The 27555-nt window shown below is 40.0% G+C and overlaps 1 protein-coding gene across 2 annotated transcripts in view; it reads left to right on the forward strand.

Moving 5' to 3' along the window:
* Positions 1-315: 315 nt before the first annotated feature.
* The window catches only part of LOC119510374 (nebulin related anchoring protein), a 71416-nt gene continuing 44176 nt past the window's right edge, over positions 316-27555 (forward strand). The window contains exons 1-15 of one of the 2 annotated variants that reach the window (XM_037804654.1): positions 316-387; positions 681-775; positions 1406-1493; positions 5919-6023; positions 8210-8314; positions 9375-9479; positions 10186-10290; positions 11151-11258; positions 11557-11643; positions 14220-14324; positions 15234-15350; positions 17872-17976; positions 19398-19505; positions 20538-20642; positions 26330-26428. In XM_037804654.1, the coding sequence (XP_037660582.1) occupies positions 316-387; positions 681-775; positions 1406-1493; positions 5919-6023; positions 8210-8314; positions 9375-9479; positions 10186-10290; positions 11151-11258; positions 11557-11643; positions 14220-14324; positions 15234-15350; positions 17872-17976; positions 19398-19505; positions 20538-20642; positions 26330-26428 (1509 nt within the window). The remainder of the gene's footprint in view (positions 388-680; positions 776-1405; positions 1494-5918; positions 6024-8209; positions 8315-9374; positions 9480-10185; positions 10291-11150; positions 11259-11556; positions 11644-14219; positions 14325-15233; positions 15351-17871; positions 17977-19397; positions 19506-20537; positions 20643-26329; positions 26429-27555) is intronic. The other variant, XM_037804655.1, reaches the window with a different exon arrangement.

Here is a 27555-nt window from a genome sequence, read left to right on the forward strand (position 1 = left end):
CACGATGCTGTTGTGAGTTCACTTTTCTATTTAGAGAAGCATGTCAGCTGGAAATACCTCCACCTCATTTCCCAGACGCATGCGTGCTGAGTGAGTTGCCAAAATTGTCCCTTGAGTAAGTGGCAGCTTTAAAAACCATGCAGGGGCTGACTTCAAACTAGAAGGTCAGCAAAGGGAAGTGGACGTTGGATTTTGAATCCCCTCAGGTGGCTCCAGGGATTTCACAGTCGTTGGGATTTTGGAGACTTGAACAGCTAGTTGTCTTTGGATTTCTTACCTGTTGCCCATCTTTGTCTTGCCTCCTCTGACCACAAGATGAATGTGCAGGCTTGCTCTCGATGTGGGTATGGGGTTTACCCTGCTGAGAAGATCAGCTGTATAGACCAGGTCAGTGGACATTTTTTGGCCTTTGAGAATAATGAAAATGGAAAATTTATCTTCTCACATATGGACATGTATTTTTATGCAACCACAGGAAGAAGATATATTTCCCTACCTTTCTTTAGTTGTCCCCATTTCTGTCTTCTAAGTCTTCTTGAAAAAAAATTTAACATATTGTTGCCATGTGTTTTAATTCACCATTTTATCACTGAAGCATAATTTCTTACCCTGAAATACGTAAGAGTCCTGAGTCAGAAAAAAAAGGTAATTTTGCTAAATCTTTTTTATATGATTTGTAGATATGGCATAAAGCATGTTTTCACTGTGAAGTCTGCAAGATGATGCTATCGGTTAATAACTTTGTGAGTCACCAGAAAAAGCCATATTGTCACGCGTAAGTGTTTGATGCCCCTTTCCACCAGCTCTTGGGTTTTGTTTGTTTTTTATCAAATAACCAACTAAAGGTTCAAATTGTACTCTGCAGTATTAAGTCCAAGAAATGGCTTCCCCAAAGTTTTCACTTACATTCTACCTCTAAAGAGACCTACTTTGGGATTTTATGCAATAAAGAGACAGGTTTGAAAATTCTGTATTTCTTATAATAATGTCAAAGATCAAATCTCTCCACTATAATCTCTAATGTCAAATTATTAAATGCTATGATAAAAATGTAATTGCTACAGATATGCATATAGAGTTTTATATTTTTTCTTTTAAATAATTTCAGAACTCCTTTTCTGTTTTTTTTTTTTTTTCCAGAAAGTTTTTAAATGACCATTTCCAGTTAAATTTGGTCTTAAAGTTTCATTTGTGGGATTTGTTTGGTTTGCTTTGTTTTGCTTTTTATTTCTTCAAAACGTATAGCCTGGAAAATCATCCAACCTTATTATTATGTTTTATGTTTATTTATATTTATATTTATATTTATATTTATTGATTTAAAATGGCTGTACCTTTAAGAATAGCACAATCATCTTGGATCATATGCATTTCTAATTTTGATTCCTATGTATTTTTTTTATAGCCATAACCCCAAGAACAACACTTTCACAAGTGTCTATCACACTCCATTAAATCTAAATGTTAGGAGGTCTCCAGAGGCCATCAGTGGGGTAAGTTAAATTTGATTTCCCATTTCAAAATAGCCTTTAAATAAATCCCTCCACTCAGGCACCTATTATGTTTTTAAGAGCCTCAGTCTAGATGTGAACCTACCCACTTCTCCACATCCACGGGCAAAGTGCATTTAAGTAACAAATTTTATTATTTGTCCTCCCACAATATAGGGCCTCACACACAGGATAATCTAGCAGAAATATTTTGAGTCCCTGTAGCCAGGATCATCTCTGTGTCTGACCTGCTCTGGACACATTGATGGAAGTTCTACAATAAACCCTGTGTACACATGGTGCTTAGTGCATAAAACAAAGTTTATATAGTCAGAAAATGTTACAAGGACCTTTCCTTTCTTACTCCTAAAATATTCTAGTGTAGAAAATTTAAAAACAGCTAATTAAACACTCTTAAAACTCTCAGAATTCAGTAGATCCCTAAATCATTTGCAAGCCCCTCCTTCCCCTTAGGGTAGGGGCAGGTCAAAGATTCTTCTATTCGGAAATTATCTTTTGTTTGGGGGGTGTGGGTGGGATAGGGAGGTGGACAAGGGGGCCACGTTGATAAATCCAACCCCATTTGAAAAACCAACAGTGGAGTTTTGTCAAATAACCAATCAAATATTGATTGAACTCTTGCATCAATTAAAATGATGAATCATTTGAGTTGAACTTCTCTCCCCCATACCCTACAAGAAAGTGCTCTGTGGGAGGAAACTTGAGCAGCTTTCTAAAATTAGAAAATTGCACAGGAGGTAGAAGGCTCTCTAGTAATCTCTCTCACCAGAGATCCCTTCCCTAATATTCCTCACCTCATTCTGACTTGTCTGCCCGCCCAGATCATCCTCTTCCTCAAGAAAATGAGGATTGAGGGAGCTAGTGTCCTCACTGCAGGACCCCAACTCACACTGTGAAGATGCCTCATTTTGCTAATTGCCTTGCAGTGTCATTGTGAGTTCATTATCTTATTGTTTTTAATTTAACACATTTATGAGGCACTCACTCATTTAATCCACATGACAACCCAGTGAAGTAGATGTTTTTATTATCTGCATTTTATTGGTGAGGAAACTGAGGCTCAGAGAGTTGCTCATGTATCATTGATTTCCAAGAATTCACAGCCTGGAGAATTCACAAACGATCACAGATTATTGGGATGGCTGATTCTTACAGCTTGCTTTCACTTGTTGAAGTCTGGTGGCTATTAATTAAATTATAATAAATCCTGAGTTTAGCTCTTACTTTAAGAGAGTGTCAAGCATTCCTCTAAGCTCTGTAATATCATCATAATACAGGTGGGGAAGCTGAGACTCGGGGAGGTTGAGTCTTGTTTTTTTTTTTTGTTTTTTTTTTTAATTACTTTATTTATCTTGAACTTGCCCAGTTTTACCCAACTGGTAGGGAAGGTGCAAATCCTGGTCTGTCTGACTTTGGAAACTATATCCTGTTCCACTGGCCCACTTCCATATGTGCAAAGAGGGGGAAACTCTCCAGAAGAAAACAAGTACCTGCATATATTTTCAAATATCCAGGTATTTCTGCTGTAGTGTAGCCACAGAGCTTGACACATTAAATGCAAGGAAATGCCCTGATACATCAGAGTACTATTTGCATATATTACACTTTCTACAAAAAGATCCATATTATCTGTAGTTCTCCAGTCAACCCTAGGCCATGGTAGTCAAGCTGGGGTGACTCTATCTTACAATCATGCAGCAGGTCACACAATATTTACTTACCTTGTAGGTGGTAGTATAATTACTTTTTTTAACTGTGTGTGACAGGCCCAGCCTGGAGTGATCCTAGGATTACCTCTGGTTCTATTTCCAGCCACAGACAGTCATGTGAGCTTCCCAGGAGGCCTGTGTGTGTCTGTTTGTTTTCATGTTTATAAAGATGTGTGTATATGTATATATATGTATGTGTGCATATGGGGACATGCCTGTCTGTGTGTGTGTGTAGATGTGCGTATGTGTATACATGTGTGCATATGTGCATATATGCAGTACACCTGTATATATATCTATATGTGTGCATGTTTACGACTGTTTATGGTGTGTATATGTATATGCATGTATATGCAGATGTGTGTCTGTGTTTGTCTGTGGGGTGTGTCTGTGTGGATATGTGGATATGTATGTCCATGTGTGTATATGGTGAATGTGCATATGTGTACATGGTATGTATGTGTGTATGTCCGTATTAATGTCTACATGTGTATGTGATGTATGTATTATGTGCACATGCATATGTGTGTACAACTGTGTATATGTACCAAGCAATTGACTGCTGAGATCACTTTCCCCTCCTTCCCCACCAGGGAAAAATTCAAATGGACAGCTGTGTCCCCTATAGGACCCAGATCTTAGAACCACCCTAGGGGTTGTGATAGATGACTTCCTTACCCCTTGTATCTCTGAGAGACTTTGCCAATTGAGTAAAAAATAAATTCATTATGCCTGTGCTGAAATAGAAAAGGGGAAAGAAAGGGATACTGCTGTGATGGTACTTCAGTGAGAAAAGAAAATATTTCAAGCTGGCATTTGAAGCAGATTTACATTTTTATGTTTCTGAAATGTCATATTTTCCAAAAAAAAAATTTTAGTAAGTCAGAATTTCCTGTTTAGTGGGTGTGAATTGAATTTTTAGAATAAAACATCTAGGTTCTCTTCTATTCAGAGAATGAACTTTAACCCTAATGCTTCCTTACCCCGCTAGTAACATTTGTGCTTCCTCAGTGTAATCACGAATTCCATGAATGGTCTTGGGGGGAGGCAGACGCTCCTCGCCAATGGTAGATTTGTCCTGTGGGAGGAGGACAGCAACTGCAGCTCCTTGGAGGTGGGGTAGAATGTCTATTTTTGTTGTGTGTTTCTGATTCCTTAAGTCAGTCGTTTTCAACTGAGGAATATTTGGTGATGTCTGGAGACATTTCTGATGGTTACAAGTCAGGGGAGGGTTTGCTTTTGGCATCTAGTGGGTAAAGGCCATGGATGCTGGTAGATATCCTACAATACACAGGATGGTCTCCCACAACCAAGAATGTCAGTTGTGCTGCTGTTGAGAAGTCCTGCCTTGAGTCTGAGTAATGCTCATGGTCGTTTCTCAAAATACATGGAAATAAGCATGCGCAGATGTCTCGGTTTATACACACACACACACACACACACACACACATATTTTGCATTTAGTGGGAACAAGTCCAGAAAGTCAATGACTGAAAGTGTCCTTGATAAGAAACTAGAATTCCTGGGCTTGAAACTTGGCTCTGCTAACCCAACAGTGTGATTTTTGTAAGTTCACTTCTTTTCTCTGAGCCTGTTTCCTCATCTGTAAACGTAAATATTTAAACCTCATTAAATTCTAAGGCAATGAAATCAGAATCACCTGTCCGGTCTGTTAAAGTTGCAGATTTCTGAGGCCCATCTCAGACCTGCTAAATTATGATTCCTGGGTTTGGAACCTAAGAACTTCCATTTTACTTGTTTATGGTTAGTCCTTCTTGTGTTCAATTTAAGAAGTCTTTGCCCATGCCAAGGTTGGGAAGATATTGTTGACATGCTAGTTCTCCCCCAAATTGATCTGTAATGTGATGCAATCCCAATAAAAATCCCAGTGTTTTTTGTAGAAATTGACAAGCTGATTCTAGAAGTGATATGAAAATACAAAGGTCCTAGAATAGCCAAGAAATTTTATGAAGAACAAATTTGAAGGACTTAAACTATCAGACTGCAAGACTTACATAAAAGCAGTGGTGATTGATACATGGGCATGAGGATAGACAAATAGACCAATGCAACAGAATACAAGGTCCGGAAATAGAGCTGCACAAATATGGCCACTTGAATCACAACAAAGTCACCACTGCAATTTAATGTAGCAAGACTGATTTTTCAATAATTGGTCTTGGAGTGATTGGATATTTGTATGGAAAAATTAACCTTGACTCCAACCTCAAACCTTACACAAAAATTAATTTAAGATGTATTAAAGTTAGAGATGTTACAGGTAAAACAATCAAGCATAGGAGAACACTTTCATGAATTTGGGGAGCCAACATTGTGACAACTCCCTGGGTGATTATTCCACAGATTAAAGTGAAGCCTCTTTAGCCTGACATTCTGAGGTTACTCTAAGCTGAACAGTTTGTGTTATGTGATGAGCTCATAGGGAGCTTATGGAGGTCTTAATAATTGCACTGCTGTGTTCTTTTGAACTTTGTAAACAGCAGGCACTCTATACTTGCTGCCTGGCTGGTGGTATATGTGAAGCCATGGGGAGACTGACAGCACAATTTGTATCATATTGCAGTTAAGATGCTTTGCGGTTAAGACTTAAGAAAATTCCAGAAGTTTAACTGTATACCATTCGTTGTTTTTCTTTTCTTTGATGGAAAACATTGCTGACAACATCTTCCTTGTGCAGATTGATGACCAAGAAGGAGTTGAACGATTTCAATCAGCTTTTCACTGGGACATGAAATCCAGGGATGGGGCAACTGCACCTAACAAGCAGCCGATGGGGAATGAGGTGAGAGAAGAGTTGTAAATGGGTTTGGAAGAAGAGAGAACTATGCAAATGAAGTGTGTCATCATTCTTCTAGAGAAAATCAATTAAGTTTTCTTTGATCAATTTGTCATTCTGGCCATCTACATGAGCCCTCCATCAACCTCCAGCAGCTTCACAACGATATGGGCTGCAGTCTAAGCTCCTTGACTTCTCCCACTGGCTTTTCTGCCCTGGTAGCAGTTGCCCGGACTTGTCACCAGGCTGCTCCTCCTTTCTCGGGCACTTCATTCAGTTCCTGACTGAATTGAATGTTCCTGACTCATTCTTCCCCCAACCCAAGAATTTATGGTCACTCTCTTCTGACAGGCTCATCATTTCAAAATTCTTCTGCCATTGATTTTTAACCTACAGATAATACTTGAATTTTTCTGATGGTTAAAAAATCCAAACAATACAAGATTAACCACTTGTCCACCGTCTCCAATGCCAGCCCCCTCTAAAGAGGTACCCACTGTCCTTCCAGATTTTTCTGTTAGTTTACAAATGAATATCATATATGCATGTTATTTGGCATCATACATATGATCATACATATGTTATTGGTGTATATATATCTTAGTACTTAAATTTGGACATGCCTGCTGCCACTTACTGAGGGACCTTGAGTGACTTACCCATTTTGTGACTGTTTTGAGAGTTAAAAGAGCACATACATGTAAAGATCTAAGAACAGTAGCAGGCAGAATAAATATCAGCTATTATTATTCTTGTATTGAAAATTACGTATATATTTCTATTGAGTATATAGAATTTATAGTTTTGTTTTTACATGGAACAAGATGCATTGTTTTGCAGCTTGCGTTTTTCACTCAACAAACATCTGAGAGATATTCTCACACTGACATCCTTTTAAACTGTCATGAAGTGTATCACGTTATCCTATTGACAGGCAAAGTTACTTCCAATTTTTTTTAATTACAAAGGTACATTGAATACCGTTGTTTGTGACTCCTTATAGACATAAGTATGTGTTTCTCTAGCTAATGAGAAGTAAGGTTGCTAGGTCAAAGGGTGTCTGCATTTTAGATTCTAATGGACACTGTAAAATTGCTCTCTAAAACATCCATACATTGCATACTCCCAGAGAAGAGAGCATGAGAATACCTGTTTGCCTGCACTCTCACCAACACGTGGTATTACCAGATAAATGTCTTGACAATCTGTATCTTATTTTAATTTAAATTTCACCATTTGCTGCTGTGGTTGAACATATTTTCATGTGCTAATTGTCTGTCTTTCCAGATATCCAAAGGCTGGCTCTGCCCAACCAGTCTCACTAGCCCTACCTGGTTCCCTTCTCTTCCTCTCAATCCCAGTCACACTCAGCATTCCACAGTCTTTTACACTGAGCCAGTCACTATCTTCAGCCTTTACCCATGTCATTCCCTGCCCCCAGCATTTAGTCAATAAATAATTATTGCATCTGCTATGTGATCACTGTTCCAGAGATACATGTCTTTGGGATACATTGGTGAGCAAAACAGATGATAATCCCTACCTGCATGGAGCTGGCCTAGAGTGGACACTGTTCTTTTCCCCTTTTCCCCTGTTAACTGACCTCAGCTGCAGAGGTTCAGCCCAAATTCCGTCTTCCTGCCCAAAATGGGGTTCACCTCCTATAGTTTGGTTTTTTAAAAAACTTCTGTTTTATTCATCATCAGTACAGTATACATAGGCACACGAATGTTTTCTAATTGCTAATTGTTTCATATGTTAGTTTTGTCTTCCTAGATAAGTTTCTTAAAAGTAGAACTTAGTCTTCCCTTTTTATTCTTTTCTTTTCCCAATGTTAGGCAAATAATGGGTAGGAGGTTTTACAGCTTGTCTGAATAATGCTGATTAACCTCAGATTGCCTGTTCATGGCTACCCCCCGCTCCATGCCCAACCTTGGTGCAATGATGATCAAATAAATCTCCTAACAGATAAGTGACTCTCAGAAAGTTCAATTATTCAGGATATTAGGTCATTTTCTAATCTGGAAAAATGTACATTCAGATTAGCTGAAGACTGCCTCAGTTTTATAGTTTTTAGCCAATTTCTATCTTATATTGACAAGATACGTGAGCGTCGTTGGGAGAGGTAGGGGGTCTTAACAAGCAACTGTGTGGGGAATGTGTCTGTACGCATTTGTGTGCTTCCTTTGTAGACAGCTTATTGGACTGGACACGGAGGAGGGAATGCTTGGTACCCAGGAGCTCTGCCAGACCCTGATATTGTAAGGATGGTTGATGCTCAAAAGGCTGTTGGTGAGGTAAGGGCCCTAGAAGTTATTGTAGAACTTAGTTTAGCGTTAGTTCTGAAAGTTCCTTTATTTTTGATACTGTGGTAGACAGAATAATGCTGCCCACCCCTACCCTTAAGCCAAATCCTAATCCCTGGGACCTGTGAATATGTTACCTTACATGGCAAAGGGGACTTTGCAGATGTGATTAAATTAAGGATTTTGAGGTGGGAAGGTGTCTTGAATTGTTAGGGTGTGCTCAGTGTTATTACAAGAGCCCCTATAAGAGGGAGGGAGGTGGGAGAAAAGGTGATAGGACAGTGAAAGCAGAAGTCAAAGAGATAAAGGACCCAAAGCCAAGGAATACAGGTGGCATCTAGAAGCTGGAAAAGGCAAGGGAGCAGATTCTTCTCTAGAGCCTCCACAAGCAATACAGCTCTGATAACCCATTTTAGACTTCTGATTTCTAGAACCATTAGAGAGACCTTTGGTAGGTTTTCATGTATGAAAGGCGGTTTTGTGCCAGACTGTAGAAATTCTCAACAATTTGCACCCCCAGTGCATCTACCTTTTGAAGCATCTACTTTGAAAAAGACTGTTAGTCTTTGGTGACTTTTCCTTTAGAAAATGGAAGGAAAAAATAGAAATGTAAATGCTAAGGTAATATATCTCATTAGGAAAACTAATCATCTGAAACGAGGTGGAAAACTTAACAGATATGTTACTCCCACAGCTATAGAGTTATCTCTAGCAGATGAGTTATAGAAGTCTTTTGTTTTTAATTGCTGGGTTATCAAAAAAAACTTTGGGTCAAAGAGCATCCCTTGCGTTGTGCCAGGGGCCACGTAATATGATATTATAATTGAAGGGGAAGCCCTTTGACCTGGGAAAATGCTGTTTTTACAGGTCAATGGTGTTATTCAAATCACCAGTTGAATAACATTTTCAAATTTATTCCAGATGATTGAAATATTTTCCAAACCTTATCAATCCATTTTCATTGGTTCTGATGGTGCTTGTCATTGCAGTTTTGTTAGTTCTCATTTAATATTATGTTAGTTCTCATTCTGATGTTGGTTCTAACCAGCAGGAATATACAGAAGACTATGAGCAAAGGAGGGGCAAGGGAAGCTTCCCAGCCATGATCACACCTGCTTATCAAAGGGCCAAGAAAGCTAACCAGTTAGCCAGCCAGGTGAGTGTCTCAGTGCTTATTCGCCATCGATGAGGCCATTTTTTCCATATTATCCATGAACTCCTGTGATTCAGAAAGAACAAATAAGAGATCGATTTGGGACAAAAGGTACTGTTAGTGTAGTATTATGGAGAAAATTGTGTTTTTATCCTCTCCCCATCACTTATCATTGTACCTTGTTTGGCCCACATCTATAATGTAGAGAGAAGACTATATAACTAACCCCAAGTCTGGATCAAATGATTTCTTGAAGTCGCTTTAGCCTTAAGGACACTGATTTTTGTTAATTGGATGTCAGATCCTCATGAAGAGTAGCATAGCTTGTTGGTTGGGAGCTCACATTCTGGAGCCAGAATGTCTGAATTTGAATCCTGGCTTTTCCACTTGCTAGCCATGTAACCTTTGTCAAATTACTTAACTTCTATGTTTCTCAGCTTCTCATTTGTAAAATGGGGAAAATAATAGTCTTGCCTCAAATGATTTTCATGGAGACCGAGTTAGCAGTATCTGGTGGTCTCTTGGACTTATCACTTTGGCATCCATGCTTTTTGAGGAAGAGCCCATAAAGCAAGCCAGGCAAGGCTTGCACAGGTGTTTGTTGAATGTAGCCCAATGGAAGCTCCTGTCCTTCAGCAGAGCTGCAAGGAGAGGTCCTCACAGAGACCATGAGGTGGATGTGACCTTGACTCTTGTGTCTCTTCATCAGGTGGAATACAAGAGAGGGCACGATGAGCGCATCTCCAGGTTCACCACAGTGGCGGATACCCCAGAGCTGCTACGGGCCAAGGCAGGGGGACAGCTTCAAAGTGACGTAAGAAACGATGGAGGCCAAGACTCAGTGGTTCTTGTTCCAGATTCTTCCTTCTTTCCTTACCTAGCAGTGGGGAGGGGGAAAACATAAGAGGCATCCCAGTGCTGTGAGGGTGCCAGGAAGAACCTTCTAAGATCAAAGATGGGCAAGTCAGACAAGTCAGCTAGCATAGACTTGAAAATCCTCTTCTTTGGAAAGAAAACTTTAGATTGTATTAGTACCAAACCATATGTATCTGATTCATCTGGAAGAAACTTCTTTCTGCCACTGCAAATTGGAGGACCTAATTTCTAAAAAATTTCCATCGCTTGCCTTTTCAAAGCTGAAATAATCTATAGCATAATAAGACCAATAACAATGGTGTTCTGAGTGGACTTGGGTATAAATCCAGGTTTAGCATTAATCCAGGTTTAGCTTCCACTTGCCTCAGCCCAGATCCGGTGTTGAGAAACCTCTTCTTTCCCTACCTGACTGGCAGCCCCTAGCAGACCTAAGCCTTGTTCCTGCCCAGCCCCATAGCCACATCCACACCAGGTGCTTAACAAATGTGTTTTGAATTCTACATTGAGTGCCTCCCGTGTACCAGGCCCTGCGTTAGGTATTATGAATAAAAAGGTGACTAAGTTGCACATGGTCTGATCCTTAGCAAACTTAGTGTTGCTGGGGAATCAGACAAAAGAGCGGCCATTTGCATGCCATAAAAACTGTTTCAGGGACATGCAAGATGTTGTGGGAGTCCATAGCAAAACATCTCACTCCAACTGCCTGGGAGACAGTGGGATTGTGGAATGTGATTTTCATTTTCATTTTCATTTTTTGATTTTCATTTTCATTTTCATTTTTTAATTTTCATTTTCCAGGTGAGATATGCCGAGGATTATGAAAGGCAGAAAGGGAAAGGCAGTTTTCCTGCTATGATCACACCTGCTTACCAGATAGCCAAAAGAGCCAATGAGCTGGCGAGTGACGTAAGTGTCTACTGCTATGTTGTCACGTTAGGGGAGGAGGCAGGAAGTACCTGGGCCTGCGTAGCCCAACTTCCTGTCTAGTTTTGCATGATCTCTGGGGCCAGGAAGTAGTTTTCCTTCGTAGTTTGCAATCAATTTTACAAAGACAACTATTTGGCACTTTTATTCTAAGACATACTCCCTGGACCCAAGCCAAAAAAGATGTGGCAGAGAACATTCCATTAGACTTTCATTTTTACCCTTTGTGCCCTGTGCATGGGAGGCTGTGTTCATAGGCCTGTCTTTTCCCTTCAAACAGGTGAGGTACCATCAACAATATCAAAAAGAAATGAAGGGAACGGCGGGTCCTGTCATTGGAGCTGAGGGCATGGACCGGTATCACCAGGTATGTGATCACATGACTTCCTGAGAGACTGCCCGTTTCCATAGAAAGTTCTCAGCCTATGACCATTCAATCAGGGGTCGAACTCAGTTTATCTTTGCCCTGTTTATGAAAGGCAGATTTGATAAACCAGCAAGTGGTAGACATGCAATTTCACAGGGCTCAACTTGACCTACTCAGGAAAACAGATTTCAAGTACTTTTTGTTTATAAAGAAACTTTACCAACATGGTGGATCTGCATTCTCACCTATTCATTGTAGAACAGTCTCAAGACTGCGACTGGCTACAAGTAGTGCATTACTGCGTAAGCACAGAAAGGAATCACGTTGTGTATCTTGAAAAGTATTGAACAGTTCATTGAGGAGCAGAACTCATTTCTTAGTATGTGAAGGTTGTGAGATAATGCAGTATGCCAGAGAATGCAAATCCTTTTCCCAATTTCACTTCTCAAATGAATTACATCTTGACAGGGAGTAAAAAGTTCAAGCTGACATTTACAAGCTATTTTTTGTTTTCACATCTATTTTCTTGTACTAACCAGGTATTGTCAGGGAGAAAGGACATTTTTTTTTTTTTTCCTTCACAGTTATAAGTAAAGAATATTGGAAGAGCAAGTGTGTGTACTGGGGGAATATATTCAGTGGATTTAATTGATTTTTTCCTTAATCAAACAGTTCAATTATCTGACATTGGATAGATTCTCTACAATGTATATGACTTATATAAGGAAACCACAAATAAACTTACTTCTGTTCTTCAGGAAAACAAGTTGTCTCTATTGGGCATACATTCATAAGTCTGAAGCTAGATTGCGTGAAGGTAGATTGTGTCCCATTTGCAAATACCTGTCTGAGAAAAATGCCTAGTCTATTCTATGAAACTCTAAGATGAGTTAATTAAATGTCTCTCAGTGCTTTCAACCCAATGAAAATATGTTTTTACTGGCTTCATATTTTAAATATAGTATAGACTTAGAACAACATTTACAAATCAGTTTTATTAAAAAATATTTACCTTAAGCTTTGTTCTGTAGTTGAACGGGTCCTTTGTGACACTAGTTGTATATAACCCATATACATACAATTTCATATTTGCATCTAGACATGTCTATACACAATAAAAGAAAGTTGACTTCATAGTTTCACTGTTGATTCTTGGTTATTGGGACATTTTGATAAAAGTTTCCAGTCCTGAGAATAACAAATATGAGAATCAAAGTGGGTGTTGTTTGATAGTACCATTACCAGTTGGTGAGAAGATTCAGTCTGGTGTGACATTTCGCTACGTGATTTGGCATGATTCCCCGGGACATGAGTAGGAGGGAGGGAGAGAGAGGTGGGCAATCAAACAAACTATAAATATCTCTAGTACTTAAAATGCCCAACAGTTCATTCTTCTTTCTAACAAGTAACTGTTTCTTTTAGGCTAATAGAATATCTCATGTAACCAACTTATTATTTATAATCAATCAATTTCCAAATACGATTAGGTGATTTACAGAATGATTTACATACCCAATGCATATGTATATAAACAGAGAAGTTAAAACAAAGCTAGAAGCAAATCCAAACCATAGAACAGAATGGGCTCCATCCTTTCATTTGGCCAAGAGCATTCTGGCTGCCAGGACAAACAAGGGGATCTCAGATTCAACAGTTCTCATTCTTGGATAAAAGGAAGGCTGGATATTCTAATTGTTTAATTAGATGTTTAATTTAAGAAAATGTGGGTACCAGACTTGAAGCCCAGGGCTGAAGCAGGGCAGTCGCAGGGAGTGGGAGTCGAGAGCTCAAAGAGGGCACAACAAGGGCTGTTGCAGATTTGTGTGCAAAATGCAGTGGGAACACAGGTGAGGAAGCAGCTGATTCTGCCCTGAGCGGATCCAGGAGTGAGGAGGACTCAGGACTTCCTTAGAAGGTGGCATCTGAGCAAGGTCTAGAAGTACCAGTCATGTGATGACAGTTTCATGAAAGAAAAGGTTTTCCTGTTTTTGTGAGTGGGTGGGTTGCAGCGGGGTGGGGAAAGGTGGAGGAAGGAGGAAAGGTAGATTATAATACTTTAATCTGAAATATATATTTAGTTCCATTTCAGATAATCTTATGGCAATTGGCATTTTCCCCCCAAATTACGAAATAGTTATGTAATGTCCCCTTCCTTGTTCAATGCACACATCACTGAGTGAGACAGTATGTGGGATGTCAAAGCACCTCTCTGCGTAGATCTGGTCCCAAATAAGTTAGTCTCCAAAACTGCCAAAGGACGAAGGGACTGTCCTGATGTCAGGTAAGAACCCAGTACTCCACAACAGCGGGAGCCTGGGAGACTGGTGGTGTCTTAATTTATCTGGTGGAAACAGTAATGATGATAATAGTTGCCATTTATTAGGTGTTGGGTGTGAGGACCTCCCTCCAGGGTTTACCATCTAAACCACCACATGCTACTGCTCCTCGGGTGATCACTGCACGGTCCAAAGTGGACAGGGCATTTTTGGAAACAGACTCCATGGGAGACCATTGCTTTATTCCCCTGACTCGAGGAGGAGGGCGCTACCGATTTCAGTTTTCCATTGACCCAGCAGGGTTACTTGGAGGAGTATGAAGAGCACAGGGGAAAGGGCAGCTTCCCGGCCATGATCACCCCAGCTTATCAGAACGCCAAGAAAGCCAATGAACTCGTGAGCGATGTAAGTACCATGGAGGGACAACCCACACGGCCGCAGAAACAGAGGAGAATTGAGACTTTGAAGGCTGTGCTCACTGAAACCTACCCAGAGATAAATTTATTAAAATGAAACCATAGTATGTTAACGAAGCCCTCAATTAGTATCCAAATTTTTGACATCTTTTGTTTGGACTATTTGGTTACATTTATATGCTTCAAAAGAGATTGATATGAGCAAACAGCCTAACACACTTTAGGTTAGCACCTGGGGGGGGGGTGGTTGATTAAAGCCAGTCATATCATTGTCAAACTGCATATAACCCAGTTGATCACTGGATTCTTCTTTGTGTAATGTTAGCCAGCTGGCAGTCCTTGAAAATAGGCTGTAATTAAACTTTGTGAGGTGAAAGCCTCAGTGCTTTGCTCACTGCAAATCTGAAAATACCAGCGTGAGCTCAGTCTATAATCAGGAGCCCAGCGTTGGTTTCACACCCACCTTTCCCTTCTTTAGCTGCTGCTTTTTATTACCCATTTACCCAGAACAGTGCTACCTCTGCCCTAAGAAGGGAAGAAAAAGACAAATTACTCATTTTGCTTCTCAGGAGCTAGCTAGATGAGAGATGATGTTAAAACCCAGGGCAGGATGGGTTTGAAATTACTCCTTGTGCTATGATGACCGTTTTAAGACCTTTTATTCATGCAAAACCAGAGTGTAAAGTGTAAAAAAGTGGGAAAGGGATCAGTAAAATTTTCATACAAAAAGGATCGAGTGGTATTTATAGATTTAATGGAGGCAAAAAAGCCACATGATTTTTTCTTTCAGAAAATTCCCAAGTAAATGTTGGCATTAAATGTGGGATAACTTGGGAGTCATTTCCTTCTTGGAGCTTGAAAACAACAACTCCAGTCCCTCTCTGTGTGTTTCTTTCAGATAAAATACAGGCAGGACTTCAACAAGATGAAAGGCGCGGCACATTATCACTCCCTTCCAGCGCAAGACAATTTGGTCCTAAAACGGGCTCAGAGTGTCAACAAGCTCGTGAGCGAGGTGCGTGCGGGGGGGATAACCAAGCTTCTGTGCTGTCACCTCTTTTCTCTCCTATAGAGAGTGATTGGGGTGACCCCATAATAAAACAAAAAAATCTGGTTATGAGTGTGGCACCCCATATACTAGATATGGGTTACCGGTTTCCAAAGAACAAAGAAATGTGCAATAAAATGGTATTACAAAGAGAGCTAGAATCCAACAAAATTAAATCTTTCTCTTGCGTTTCAGAAGTTTATTCCAGAGCCCTCGCTGGGCTGTAGCCATTCCTAAGTGCCGAGCAATAGATTTCTAGCTGCTGGCATACTGGTTGATCCAAGTTTTATAGTGATATGTAGTTATGATACAGTAGAAATCAAAGGTAGGAAAGAGCTTTTCCAACATCGACCCTCACTCATTCTCTTTGGTGTTGTAGCCAGGTTTTCAAGAAGCTTGAATGTACATGGTAAATTCTGACCTTTGAGGGTGGTTTTGCTTGGCCTACCCATTTTCAAGATTTTCTTGAATTTGAATCCTATTTTGGCAAGGAAATGTCCCCTGTGTTTTCTCATATCCTTTCCACTCCCTGGTGTCTCTTCAAAGCAGTTTCTATTATTAGCGTCACCCCTCCAGACTCTGAGGGCGTTTGAGTTGGCAATACTTCCAACTGGAAGAATTAAGGCTATTAAAAGTACTAACATATCAAGCTATCTGCAATTCAGAAGCAGATATGCAAATATCCTAAAATCTTTCTTCTTTAACCTCTGAAGTGCAGTCCTTCACCCAAAACTGTTAGTTAACTCACAGTTCTCTAACTTGGAGATTCTCAGAATCACCAGGGGTGACATTCCTGAGCCCCATCAGGAGACTCCGATATTTTGAAGTAATAGGTGGGTGCGCAGGGCTTGGAATCTGAATTTTAGACAAATACCGCAGATGATTCTGATGGTCAGCAAGGTACAAGCAGTTTATCTTTGCCTTGTTTATGAAAGGTGGATTTTCCAAGCCAACAAGTAGTAGACAGGGCTCAACTTGACCTACTCAGGAAAACAGATTCCAAGGAATTTTTTTTCTTATATAAAGGACCTATATCAAATAGTGGATTTGCATTCTCAGCCGTTTATTGAAGAACAGTCTCAAGATTGCGACTGGCTACATTTAGTCCATTACTGTATAAGCACAGAAAGCTAGAGGTCAGCAAACTACAGCCTGAGGGCCAAATCTGGCCTGTTTTTGTAAATGAAGTTTTATTGGAACCCAGCCATGCACGTTTGCTTAAGTATTGTCTATGTCTGCTTTTAAGCTATAGCAGCAGAATTGAGCAGTTATCCCCGAGTCCATGTGGCCTCACAGAGCCAAAAATATTCCTCTCTGACCTTTTAAAGGAAAAGTTTGCCTACCCTGCTCTAGACTCACAGAACGTTAGCTCTCAATGGGACCTTTGCCATCTTCAGGCCCTCCCTTTGTAATAGGCCTGAAAAAGTGAATTGCCTTGTTCTGGTTCATGAAAACTTTTGGGGACAGAACTGGGACCAGAGCACTAAGAGTGAAATCCTACCAATCAGGAATTACCACTGTTAACATTTAACATTTTAGCTTTTTTGTTATATGAATAGAATATAAATGAATATATAAGCATATTCTTATAGAATTAGAATTCAACTGTATGTACAGTTTTGTGCATTGCTGATTTTACTTTATATCCTATTGTGAGCATTATAATGCATTTTGCATACTTTAAGAGGCATACCTCCACCATATATTTTATAAGATATGATATCAAATTAAGTTGTATTTCCTTTGGTAATAGATCATAAGGGAAGCTTCCATTTCTTTCTGCCCTTGTGGTTATTGAGTAAGACTTAGCAGCCATACCTCTGTGAGTGGTCACTGGCCTTCGGCTGACTTCTCCACTTACCTGTGGCGACTTGAAGTCTATTTAATAATTACAGCCCCACATCTTACATTCAACCACCCAGGGGAGCACAAATAGCCAACCCATTTTAGATCAGAAGACACTTTCTGCATCTGTGAGTGGTCTCATTTGTTATACTTCTTTGTAAAGTAAGTTTTTTTGGTTGTTAAATTGTATTGGAGTATAATAAATAGAGAGATGAATATATCATGAAGGTACAATTGGAAGAATATTCACAAGTGGACACATCTGTGTAACTAGCATCTAGATCAAGAAACAGAAACTGACCAGAATTCCTGAAACCTCCCCAGAACCCCTCCTGGGCACTTCCCCCCAAGAGTAACAGCCATCCTGATTTCTAAAATCAGTTATGTTATATTCAAGCTGTGTGAAACCTTACAGACAGCTGGAAAAGGACTACGTATTTTTAATTTCCAGAACCAAACTGCTTATTTATTTCTTTATTATTTTTACAAAGGGAAACGTACTTTTATTTACAGTATCTTATGCCTAGTATTTTTAAATCTTGAGTCGAAAGTTTTGTAAGAATGTCCTACTCCAGTCCTGGAGATGTTTTCAAGAGTGACTCGGGTTTGGTTCTATTGTGCATGTGGTGTTTTGGTTTCCAAGGTGGAGTATAAGAAGCATCTGGAAAGTAGTAAAGGTCACAGTATCAACTACTGTGAAACACCCCAGTTCAGGAACGTGAGCAAGATCTCAAAATTCACCAGCGATGTGAGTGGTTAACACCTTAGCATTTGTTTGGGCATTTTTGTGAACTTAGCTTCTAGGTCTCCTAAGAGACAGTCAGAGTGAATGCATCTATGTGTCTGGGAGGAGCATGGCCTCGTAGGCACAAATACCTATGAGTTTTGATTAACTCTGCCTGCCGACTCGTCCCTGGAGTGTCAATTCTGTCCCTTTCCTCCTTCACCTCCTACTTGACCGTGAGTCCTTAGGGCTGGACTGGTCCTGTTGCATCCCTGCATCGCTTGTGCGCAGCACAGTGTCCGTCTCCTGGTGGTGAATGCCGGTGAGGGTGCCTGGCTGCACGCAGCTTTGGGCTTCTTAATTAACACACGATCTACCTTAATCTCATGGCCAGCTGGAGCAGATGAATGGAGACATGCTAGAGTAGCATTTGCAAATCTGGGAATTCTCAGAGAAGGCCTATGGATGCCTCCTTGAGAACCTCCAGGAGCTGTACTAGATTGTGTGCTGTTACTTCTGCTTAACTGCACATCATAGTAGAATTTAAAATCACAAGGGACCTTGTAAGGCTCAGCTTTGGAGCAGACAGACTTGGTTCCACATTTAGCCAACTGGCCAACTCTGGGCAAGTTGCTCAGCTCTCTGAGCCCCATTGCTCCATCTGTAAGATAGAATGATAATAGTTTTTTCCTCCTCACAGAGAGCTTGTAAAGATTAACTGAGATCATGTCTGATATCTAGTAATAGTATTCTGTTTATATGCTCTTGGCACCTGGAGCTCAGTGGCCTCCCAAGGTAGGTGATTTCAATATAACTGCATTAGAACGTTCTCCCTTAGGGAGTCAAACACAAATCTTCCTCCTTGTGACTTCTTACCCTTCTGTTTGGGTCTTCTCTTTATTTGATAAGCCGCATCTGAAACATAAGGGACACATGGTCACAGTGTTGACTGGTTTTTACACCACAGAATTTAGCAAAGCTTATGTTTTATTCTGTATATATTTTCTCACTGACCATTTAGAAATGGAGACAATGGCATGCAGTAATTTGTATAAGCCCCTAACCTGGGGCTACGCACTTATTGCCTGCACAATCAGTGCTTGTCAGCTGGAGAAGCTTCATGCTCTTGGTGAGTTCTCACACTAGAAAAATCTGCTATATTTACAAATGAAAATGGAAAAAAAACAAGTCTGTTTTGGGTTGTGTATGCTCATTGGATCCCAAGTTTTTCTTGTGTCTTGTCTGCCTGTCTCTAACATCTTATACTCACTTAAAATTTTAAGTTTTTTTTTAAAATAATTTGCATTGTTTTTAATGCAGTGATACATTTAAATAGGTTATATTTAATCATTTATATTTTGGGTTTAGTACATTAAGAAGAGTAGTTTATCTTCAACTAGTTGGGAAGAGATTGCTTTTGTTGAAAGTTTTGTGTTTCCATGTAGAATAAATATAAAGAAAACTACCAGAACCAAATGAGAGGCCACTATGAAGGAGTTGGTATGGACAGACGGACTCTCCACGCTATGAAAGTTGGAAGTTTGGCAAGCAATGTGAGTCCTTTTGTGCAAGCTCCTGTGGGTCCCAGTGACCTACGGGTGCAGGGGGTTAGGGCATGAGGAATTCAGGAAATTCTTTTCCAACCCTTCCCTGCTTTAAAAAAACACAGTGTTCTATTGTGTAAAAATGGACCCATAAGGGTTTCTAAATGTTAAGCAATACAAAATCAAACCTCAGTAGATCCTTGAAAATTTCCAAAAGCTTCAATAAATTTCTCTCACTTTTTCCTGGTTTGAAGAGCCCTTGGATCTATTATTGACCTAGTGTGATAAAAACTTCTAATTTCTGAAAGATAAGGAGAAATGGATGAGCATGATTCTTACTTGAAATTCCTAAACTTTCCAAAGGTAGAGTAATTTATTTGGAGTGGGTTGGTTGGTTGATTGGTTCATTTATTCATTTATGGTATTCATGAAGATCTACTGTGGTCAGACCCCGGTCAAGGCAAGGGGGAGCAAATTAGATCAGGTTCCTGTTTTTCCATATCATATGTAATCTATTAATCCCCCTTGGCTTTTTCAATCCAGTTTATAGGTTTGCAAATGCCAGGCTGTAAATCTTAGAGTTAAAGAACACTTAAAAGAAATAGATTTAATTATCAAAACATACAAATGTCTCACTTCCTCTGCTTAAGAATCTCAAATTTCACCTTTAGAAAAAAATTTAAGTTCTCTGAAGACTCTTAACTCTTCGTTTGTTTTCTTGGAATTAGCAAAGAAGCTCTTTTTGTATAGTCTCATGCAAATGCTTCTTTTCAACAAAAAATATAAGGAGGTCCATAATTAATAAGAAAGGTAAAATAAGTGTGCTGCAGATAGACGTTAACTCATTTGGACTAATTAAGGAAAAGAATTCAAATTAATTAACCACAAAAGTGTAAGCATAATTTAATTCTCCTTGGAGGTAATGAAACTGAATTAATTTTGTTTCTGGTTATTTTAAAAATATTTCTTATGACATTCAAACACAGTCAAAAGGAAGTGGGGACTGATTTCTTTTCTCCAGTTCTTTTCTTTATTTTTCAGATTGCCTATAAGGCTGATTATAAGCACGATGTTGTTGACTACAACTACCCAGCCACTCTCACTCCTTCCTATCAAACAACAATGAAACTGGTTCCCTTGAAGGATGTAAGTTATTTTCCAATAGCCCTTTCTGCTCTGTTATTTATTATTTATTGGAGTGATTCTTAGGCAACAAAATGGAAAGAAACAAGAGACAACAATTTGTAGGAAACAGAGGGGATTGAGAAAGGGGAACTCTTTTCCACTAGTGAGTCTAGTTATGCATGGTTGGAAGCTCTTAGATTTTCAACAGAAAGTGGGGACAACTCTGGTTTTCATCTTCAAAATTACCCAAAGTTCTCGATGAAGAATTTTGTGTTTTCTTGTTTTCAGCTTTGGTGTGCTGTATATTTAAGGATTGAAGGAAGTACAACAAAATTGGTATAAGTTGAGTGGAAGTGCTAATGTTGACTTAATTTTCTTTCTCAGGAACACTTGGAAAAGTATATGCATCCCTTAGGTATTACAGTGGTGATTTTATTTGTTTATAGTTTGGCTTGTCCCAAACAAAATATGTACAATTAATTAAGTTCATAATATTCTGGTTACAAAAATTTTAATACATGTTTATTGTAGGAATTGTAGAAAATAAAGAAAAGTATAAAGAAAAAGATGAAAACCACCTTGTATCTTTAAAACTATTTAAGGTGGTTTGGAAGCAAGGTGGTATCATGGTTCTCCATCAGTGCGGGTTATTTCCAATCAATCAATAATTTAACAAATAATTCAACAAGTGTTTGTTGAGCGCCTGGTGCTGACGTTTCCCTTGCATCTCATTTCTTTCTAATTGGGTTTTGTGAGTGGTAGACAGCTCTTCACATCTATCTCTCTTTTGCTAAATGGTGAACCTTCTGAGACTAGAAGACACGTCAAATTCAGCTGGGTTCTAGTGTCTAGTATGGTGTCCAGGATGATGAGGGACAATCATTGGCAAATGGTAGTTTAATGGATGAAAGAAGTTAGTCAAACACAGAATAAAGCAGGGATGAAGAACAGGGGAGTATAAGGGTCTCAACTTTGCTTCTCCTGTCCCAGGAATTTTGGTTGTGTTGACTTGCCTCACTTTAATGTAATGCAAGCTCAGACTTGACCAGTGCCCAAGCTACTTTATTTCTGTCTTGGTTGCACAAGTTACCTGGGAATCATGAGAATCAAGAGCACCTCATGCAAATTTGTACTTTTGCAATAGAGCTGTGCTTAATAGCCCAAACAAAATGAGATAGATTCCAGCATCTCCCATTGAACTCCCTTTATAATATGACTTGCCATTATAGTTGTCTATACAGGACTCTGATCAAACCATGCTCCTGAAATATACTCTCCCCACCCCCTGACCCGGGAGGTCTGATACAAGAATTAAACTAAACTGGATCATAAATATTATTCAGAAGCAGAGGTTGGTTCTAAACTGCAGCCCATTAGCCAGTTCCTGGTTGCAGAGGTGTTTTGTTTGACCACATGGTGTTTTTTTTTTTTTTTTTTTTTTTTTTAAGTTGAACCAACATTAGAAATTGTGAGTTCACATTAAAATTCATATTTTTATATTTTCAACTTTCCTCAAAAAATATGAAAAATCATGGCAGTAATTGGCTAGGACTAAGTGGTGATTTTACCTTTGCTTCCTGGCTCCGGTGTGAATTCAAGTTTACCACCCCTAATCTAGAGACTCACATTCAGGAAGTTTGGGAAATCCATTTACCACACTTGTGGTCTCTCTTTCTGTCCAGTGGCCATGAAGGTGACCAAATGGCTATGAAATTGAATAAGCAAGTCCAGGTCCTTAGCTCAAGAGCATTTCCTTCAGATGAATTTTATAAACACAAATAGCTTTAAAATGAGATTCTATCCTCAGCAAAGAGACCCTTCAGAATGTAGATTGAAGCAATGACCAAGCATTTGTGATGTTGCAAAGATTTGATTAATCGTGGAGACTGTTAATTATATCCTGCAGAGAAAAGTAATTGTGTTCTGCAACACAGTTAATTTAGAATTATAGGGAAGGAATATGCCATTTAAAAATATACTTTTTATGACATCTTATCATGCATAATTCTAAATTCTAATAGGCTCCTTATTATGAAATGATAATTTTTCCCTCTGAATTAATGCAGTGAGAAGCTACTGTACTCTAATCTCATTAATAGTTGACATTGAAATGACTTTATATTTCCTAGTTTTCCCTACAGACCCCATGTCCAAAATCCAGAATTTGCAAAAACTTTTCTCCTTGAATCATTAACTAAAAAGCACAAAGTGGTGCTGTTCTTTTATTTCCAAATCTGAGAAAGCACGTGGTATTTACTTGGTATTCTGAAAGTACTATTTTCCTAGATCCTGTCCTATAAGTTAATGGTAGGGCATTTGTTTGCACCTGGGATAAATTTCTCTGCATGAACAATGTTCGCTCTGGCTCTTGGGAATCCCTAGTCCATCTATAAAATAACAAGCCATATATATATATAAAATATATAAAATAACAAGCACACTCATTTTGGCAGTACCAGATTAGTCAGGTGGAGGTTAAGAGGCAACGTGAGCGGCAGGCAGCTGGGGATTGAGCCCTAGCTCTGGCACTTATTAGCCAGGTGACCTTGAGCAAGTCACTTCAACTCTGTATGTCGCGGTTTCCACATTGTAAGGAGGGTATCACAGTGTGTAGCCTAGCTAGGGTGGTGGTGAGGATTAAATGTGTTAATACCTATAAAGCACTTGGAACAGTGCTGGGCAGTACTAAGTGCTCTGTGTTAGTCATAATTAGTATTAACAGCATTGGGACAGGCAAGAAAAGAGTGAGTGCAAGACCCAGGGGAGAGATGGAGAACACGGCTGGCAGCCAGCGGGCCCAGAGTTGCCCTTAAGTTACTTCACTCGGCTTATTGGGTGTTAAAAAAAAAATTGATCTATTTGCCAGCATTTAAAAATTACAGATTCTGCATAAAAATATGGATTGCTGGTTTCTCTTGAAGAAGTGGAAAATCTGACTGCCCTGGGCCCCACCTTTATGCATGATAACCATCTGCTAGACCTGGGTAGCAACTGCTGCCCTTTGCCACAGTCCCCACCATTCCTTCCTGTGTCCCTGACACTGAAGCCAGTGTTGAGATCAGATGGTGCTTCACTTGCACCCAGCTGGCAGTCTGTCAGGTTCCCATGGACATTTGTGAACTTGGGGCTACAAAGACTTTCTGAGGTGGTCTGTCATCCCAGGGAGGTGACAATAGGAGTTAGCAGCAGGTAGGTAGAATGGCAAAGGCATCAGGCTCATCTAGACAGGCAGGAAGTATGATGGTGGCTGCAGAGCTGGCTGCCAGGGAATATAGCCAAAGGAAATGGTCCAGGTAGAGATAGCAATAGATAGTGGGGATACAGGAGAGGGGTATGAGGTTCTCAGGCAGAACCCAAGCCTAAAGAGGCTGCTGCAATAGGGGTCCTAGGCTTTGAGCAATAAAACAGTGACGGGAAGACTGTGAATGGGGTGTTCAGTGGTGGCTTGTTGCTATGAACCAAGCCAGAGCCCAGCAGCTAGAAGGCCTAGTGAAGGCTGGATGCAGACAGGCTCAAGTGTCCCAAGGAGAGCCCAGTCAGTTTGGGGTCCTGGGAGCAAGTTCTCATCTGAGTTACCCATGTGGGCAGGAGCTGTGTCTGTTTGCTCACTCTGCACTGAGTAGACACTCGATTGTTGAGGAAGGAATGAATGAAAGAATGAATTAATGAAAGGGGACCAGGCAGGCATGGGGAGAAGGGGAGGTTGAGGAATGAATTTACTTTTTCCTCCTTTACTTTGCTTTAGGGCTAAACTGGGTTCAATTGGGAAAGCAGCCATTTGCCATGCACAACCCACCCCCTCATCTTGCACCCTTTGAGCTGCCCTCCCACTGCTGCAGGTTTCTAGTGCTCTCACTCAGCTGACTTCAGCCCCTCACCCCTCGTTACCTGCCCTCAAGCCTCAAACATATTTCTTTCCTGCCCTTGTCCAAGTTCCCATTCTCTCTGCCATGGATCTTGGTAATTGGAGGAAAATAAGATAATCAAATGAATATATTCTCATGTCTAAATGGTGAATAGTTCTTAACTCTCTGAAGGGCAACTTGTACTTCTAAAAGAGAAAATTCACTAGCAGTAAGTGCATCAGGCTGCACTGGAGATTCTGTCTCCTCGTATTCTGACCCCACATCTTCTACGAAAGTGCCACACAGGCTCAGGGGCTCTGGCCAGGTGGAAGTGAGAGCCAGGCAGGCTGGTGTGTGTGTCTGGCCCCTTTGTAAGTCAGGTGTGTGTGGATTAGAGATCCCAGGTGACGGGATAAGTTGGCATCAACCCATCCACCTTCCCTAGACCCTTGGGGCTTGCCCACTGCTGGGAAATACAGTGGACTGTGCTGTCCCACACAGGAGCCATTCCGCACCTTGGCTTTGCTAACTCCAAACCCCAGCAACCAAAACCCATCCATCCCTGATGAGCCATGAGCTGTTCTCCTGAGTTGCTTGGACCCCAGCTGAGGTCATAGAACACTGAGGGATGACTTGAGCTTTTGGTGGAGCTGGAGGCACGGGGCAGAGGCAGGTTAGCACTGTCCACATGTGGAGCGATTGATGCTCCATCATCTCCCACTAAGACACATGTATGGTCTTGATTGAACTTTCTGTCCCTCTCCCTTTCATTTTTCCTTTCCCTTTTAAATCTCTTATCTTGTGACATATAATACAAACATAGAAAAGCACAATAAACATAGATATGCATCTTGAATTTATATTATAAAGTGGCCTTCCAGATCAGGAAATAGAGCAAAGCCAGTCCGTTCCCTCTTTCTCACAGCCTCGTCCCTCTGCCCAAAAGTAACCACCATCCTGACTTTTATGGAAATCATATCTTTGTATTTCTTTATGGTTCTGCCACCTAAGAATGGATCCCTGAACCATAGGGTTTAGTTTTGCCTCTTTTTTTTTTGCTCTTTTTATAAATGTAATCATATAGTATATATATATACACACACACACACACATATATATATATATACACTTGCATATCAAACTTTTTGCTCTCAACATTGTGTTTATGAAATTCATTCACTTTTTCATGTAACATTAGTTTGTTCTCATTTATTACTATATACTATCTCATTATTTGACTATGCCATGATTTACTATTTATTCAACAGTTGATCAATCAACAGTTGGGTGGTTTCTGTTTTGAATCATTACAAATAACATCGTCATGAACATGCTTATGTGTACCTCCTGTTTCCTTTAGGCATGCATTTTCACTGTGGTGAAAACTTGCACTATGCACCTTGGCATAGGATTGTTGGGATGTAGGGGATGTGTATGTGCCCCAATGCCAAACCATTTTCCAAAGTGGTTGTACCCAAATTCACTGCTACCAGCAGTTCCACATCCTTGCCAACATTTGGTTTTGTCACCACTTTTACTTTTTGCTCCCCAGGTGGGTATGGAAGGATATCTCCTTGTGGCATTCATATGCATTTCTTGATTAATAATGTGGCTATGCCCATTTTCATATGTTTCCTGGCCATTTGGTTGGTCTTTCTCATGAGTTGCCTGTTCAAGTCGCTCACCCTTAGATGTACTGTTTTTCTCCTGTGGATTTGGAGTGTCTGTTGGAATCCATTTTGACTCTTTGATTGTTTTTCTAGTAGGTTTGAGAATCACCACTCTGTTGGGTCGAAGGGGAGGGAGCTGATCAAATCTTTGCAAAAAGAGCAGCTGACACTTTTTGTGCTGCTTTTTTCACAGGTCAACTACAGGCAAAGCATCGACAAGTTGAAGTACAGCTCTGTGCCCAGCACACCGCAGCTTGTCCAAGCCAAAATCAATGCCCAGCAGCTGAGCCATGTGAGTGGTCGTCCCTGCCCAGCTGTCCCCAGGGGTCTTGAGAGATTTGTAGCCTCTGGACATCTAGTTCTCCAAGGATATGACTTTCATTAATGGTGACGTCTTAAAAAAGTATCACAACCATGAACTGACCCCCCTCTTTGAAAACTTCTTATTATGAAATTTCAAATTTATTCAAAAGTAGACAAAAGAACACGATGAATCCTCATGTACCCATCACCCAGCTTCAACAATTACCAGTGCATGGCTGGTGTTGTTTCATCTGTATGTCTGTCCACTTGCCCTCCACTCCATATTGTTTTGAAGAAAACATATCCACACATTTTAAACATATTATACCAACTAACAATAATTCTTAATATCACCAATATCCAATTGGTATTCAAAATTCCAATTGTCACATAATATTTTTTTAAAGTTTGTTTGAATCAGTATCTAAATAATGGCCATACTTTGTGATCGCTTGTATGTCTTTAAAGTCTCTTTTAATCTTCATATTTCCCCCCCCTTATCTCTTTTCTTTTCTGGGAAGTTGCTTGTTGAGGAAACAGAACTGTTTGTTCTCAAACATTTTTTTGAATTTTGCTGATTGCATCCCAGCATGTATCTAATGTGGTCCTCTGGTCTCTGAAGTTCCTATATAATAGTAGTTGATCTGTAGGCTTTTTCAGGTTCAGGTTTAATTTGGGGTAAGACTGGTTCTCAGATGATGATTTATTCTTCTGTCAGGAATTTCATAATACCTTGCTGGCTCTTTTTTTGTGACCGAAGATGGATTTTTTCAATGTGGGCAGTTGACAGTTGCTGTTTGAGTATCTACTCTGGTGAGCGCAAGTTACTCATGCATAGCAAGTTAAAAAAAAAAAATTTAACCCAGACATACTCTTAAGGAACTTGTAAGGAGAGCTGGTGAGGAAGTCACAGGAAAGTCTTTTGCAAACGCATAACTCTGAGTGTGCCTTTGGGTTATTTTACTTTCCATTTGATGTCTTTAATCTATTGACTTAAAACATTCATAAACGATAAGCTTCCTTGTAAAACGTCTTTACCCAAAACTCCTCAGCTAGGGTCTCAGGGGAAAGTAGAAAGGAGAGTGATCCCTCCAGAGTTCTCTTCCTGCCCCTATG

This window comes from Choloepus didactylus, chromosome 15, assembly GCF_015220235.1.
Source record: "Choloepus didactylus isolate mChoDid1 chromosome 15, mChoDid1.pri, whole genome shotgun sequence".
Classification (NCBI taxonomy): Eukaryota; Metazoa; Chordata; class Mammalia; order Pilosa; family Megalonychidae; genus Choloepus; species Choloepus didactylus.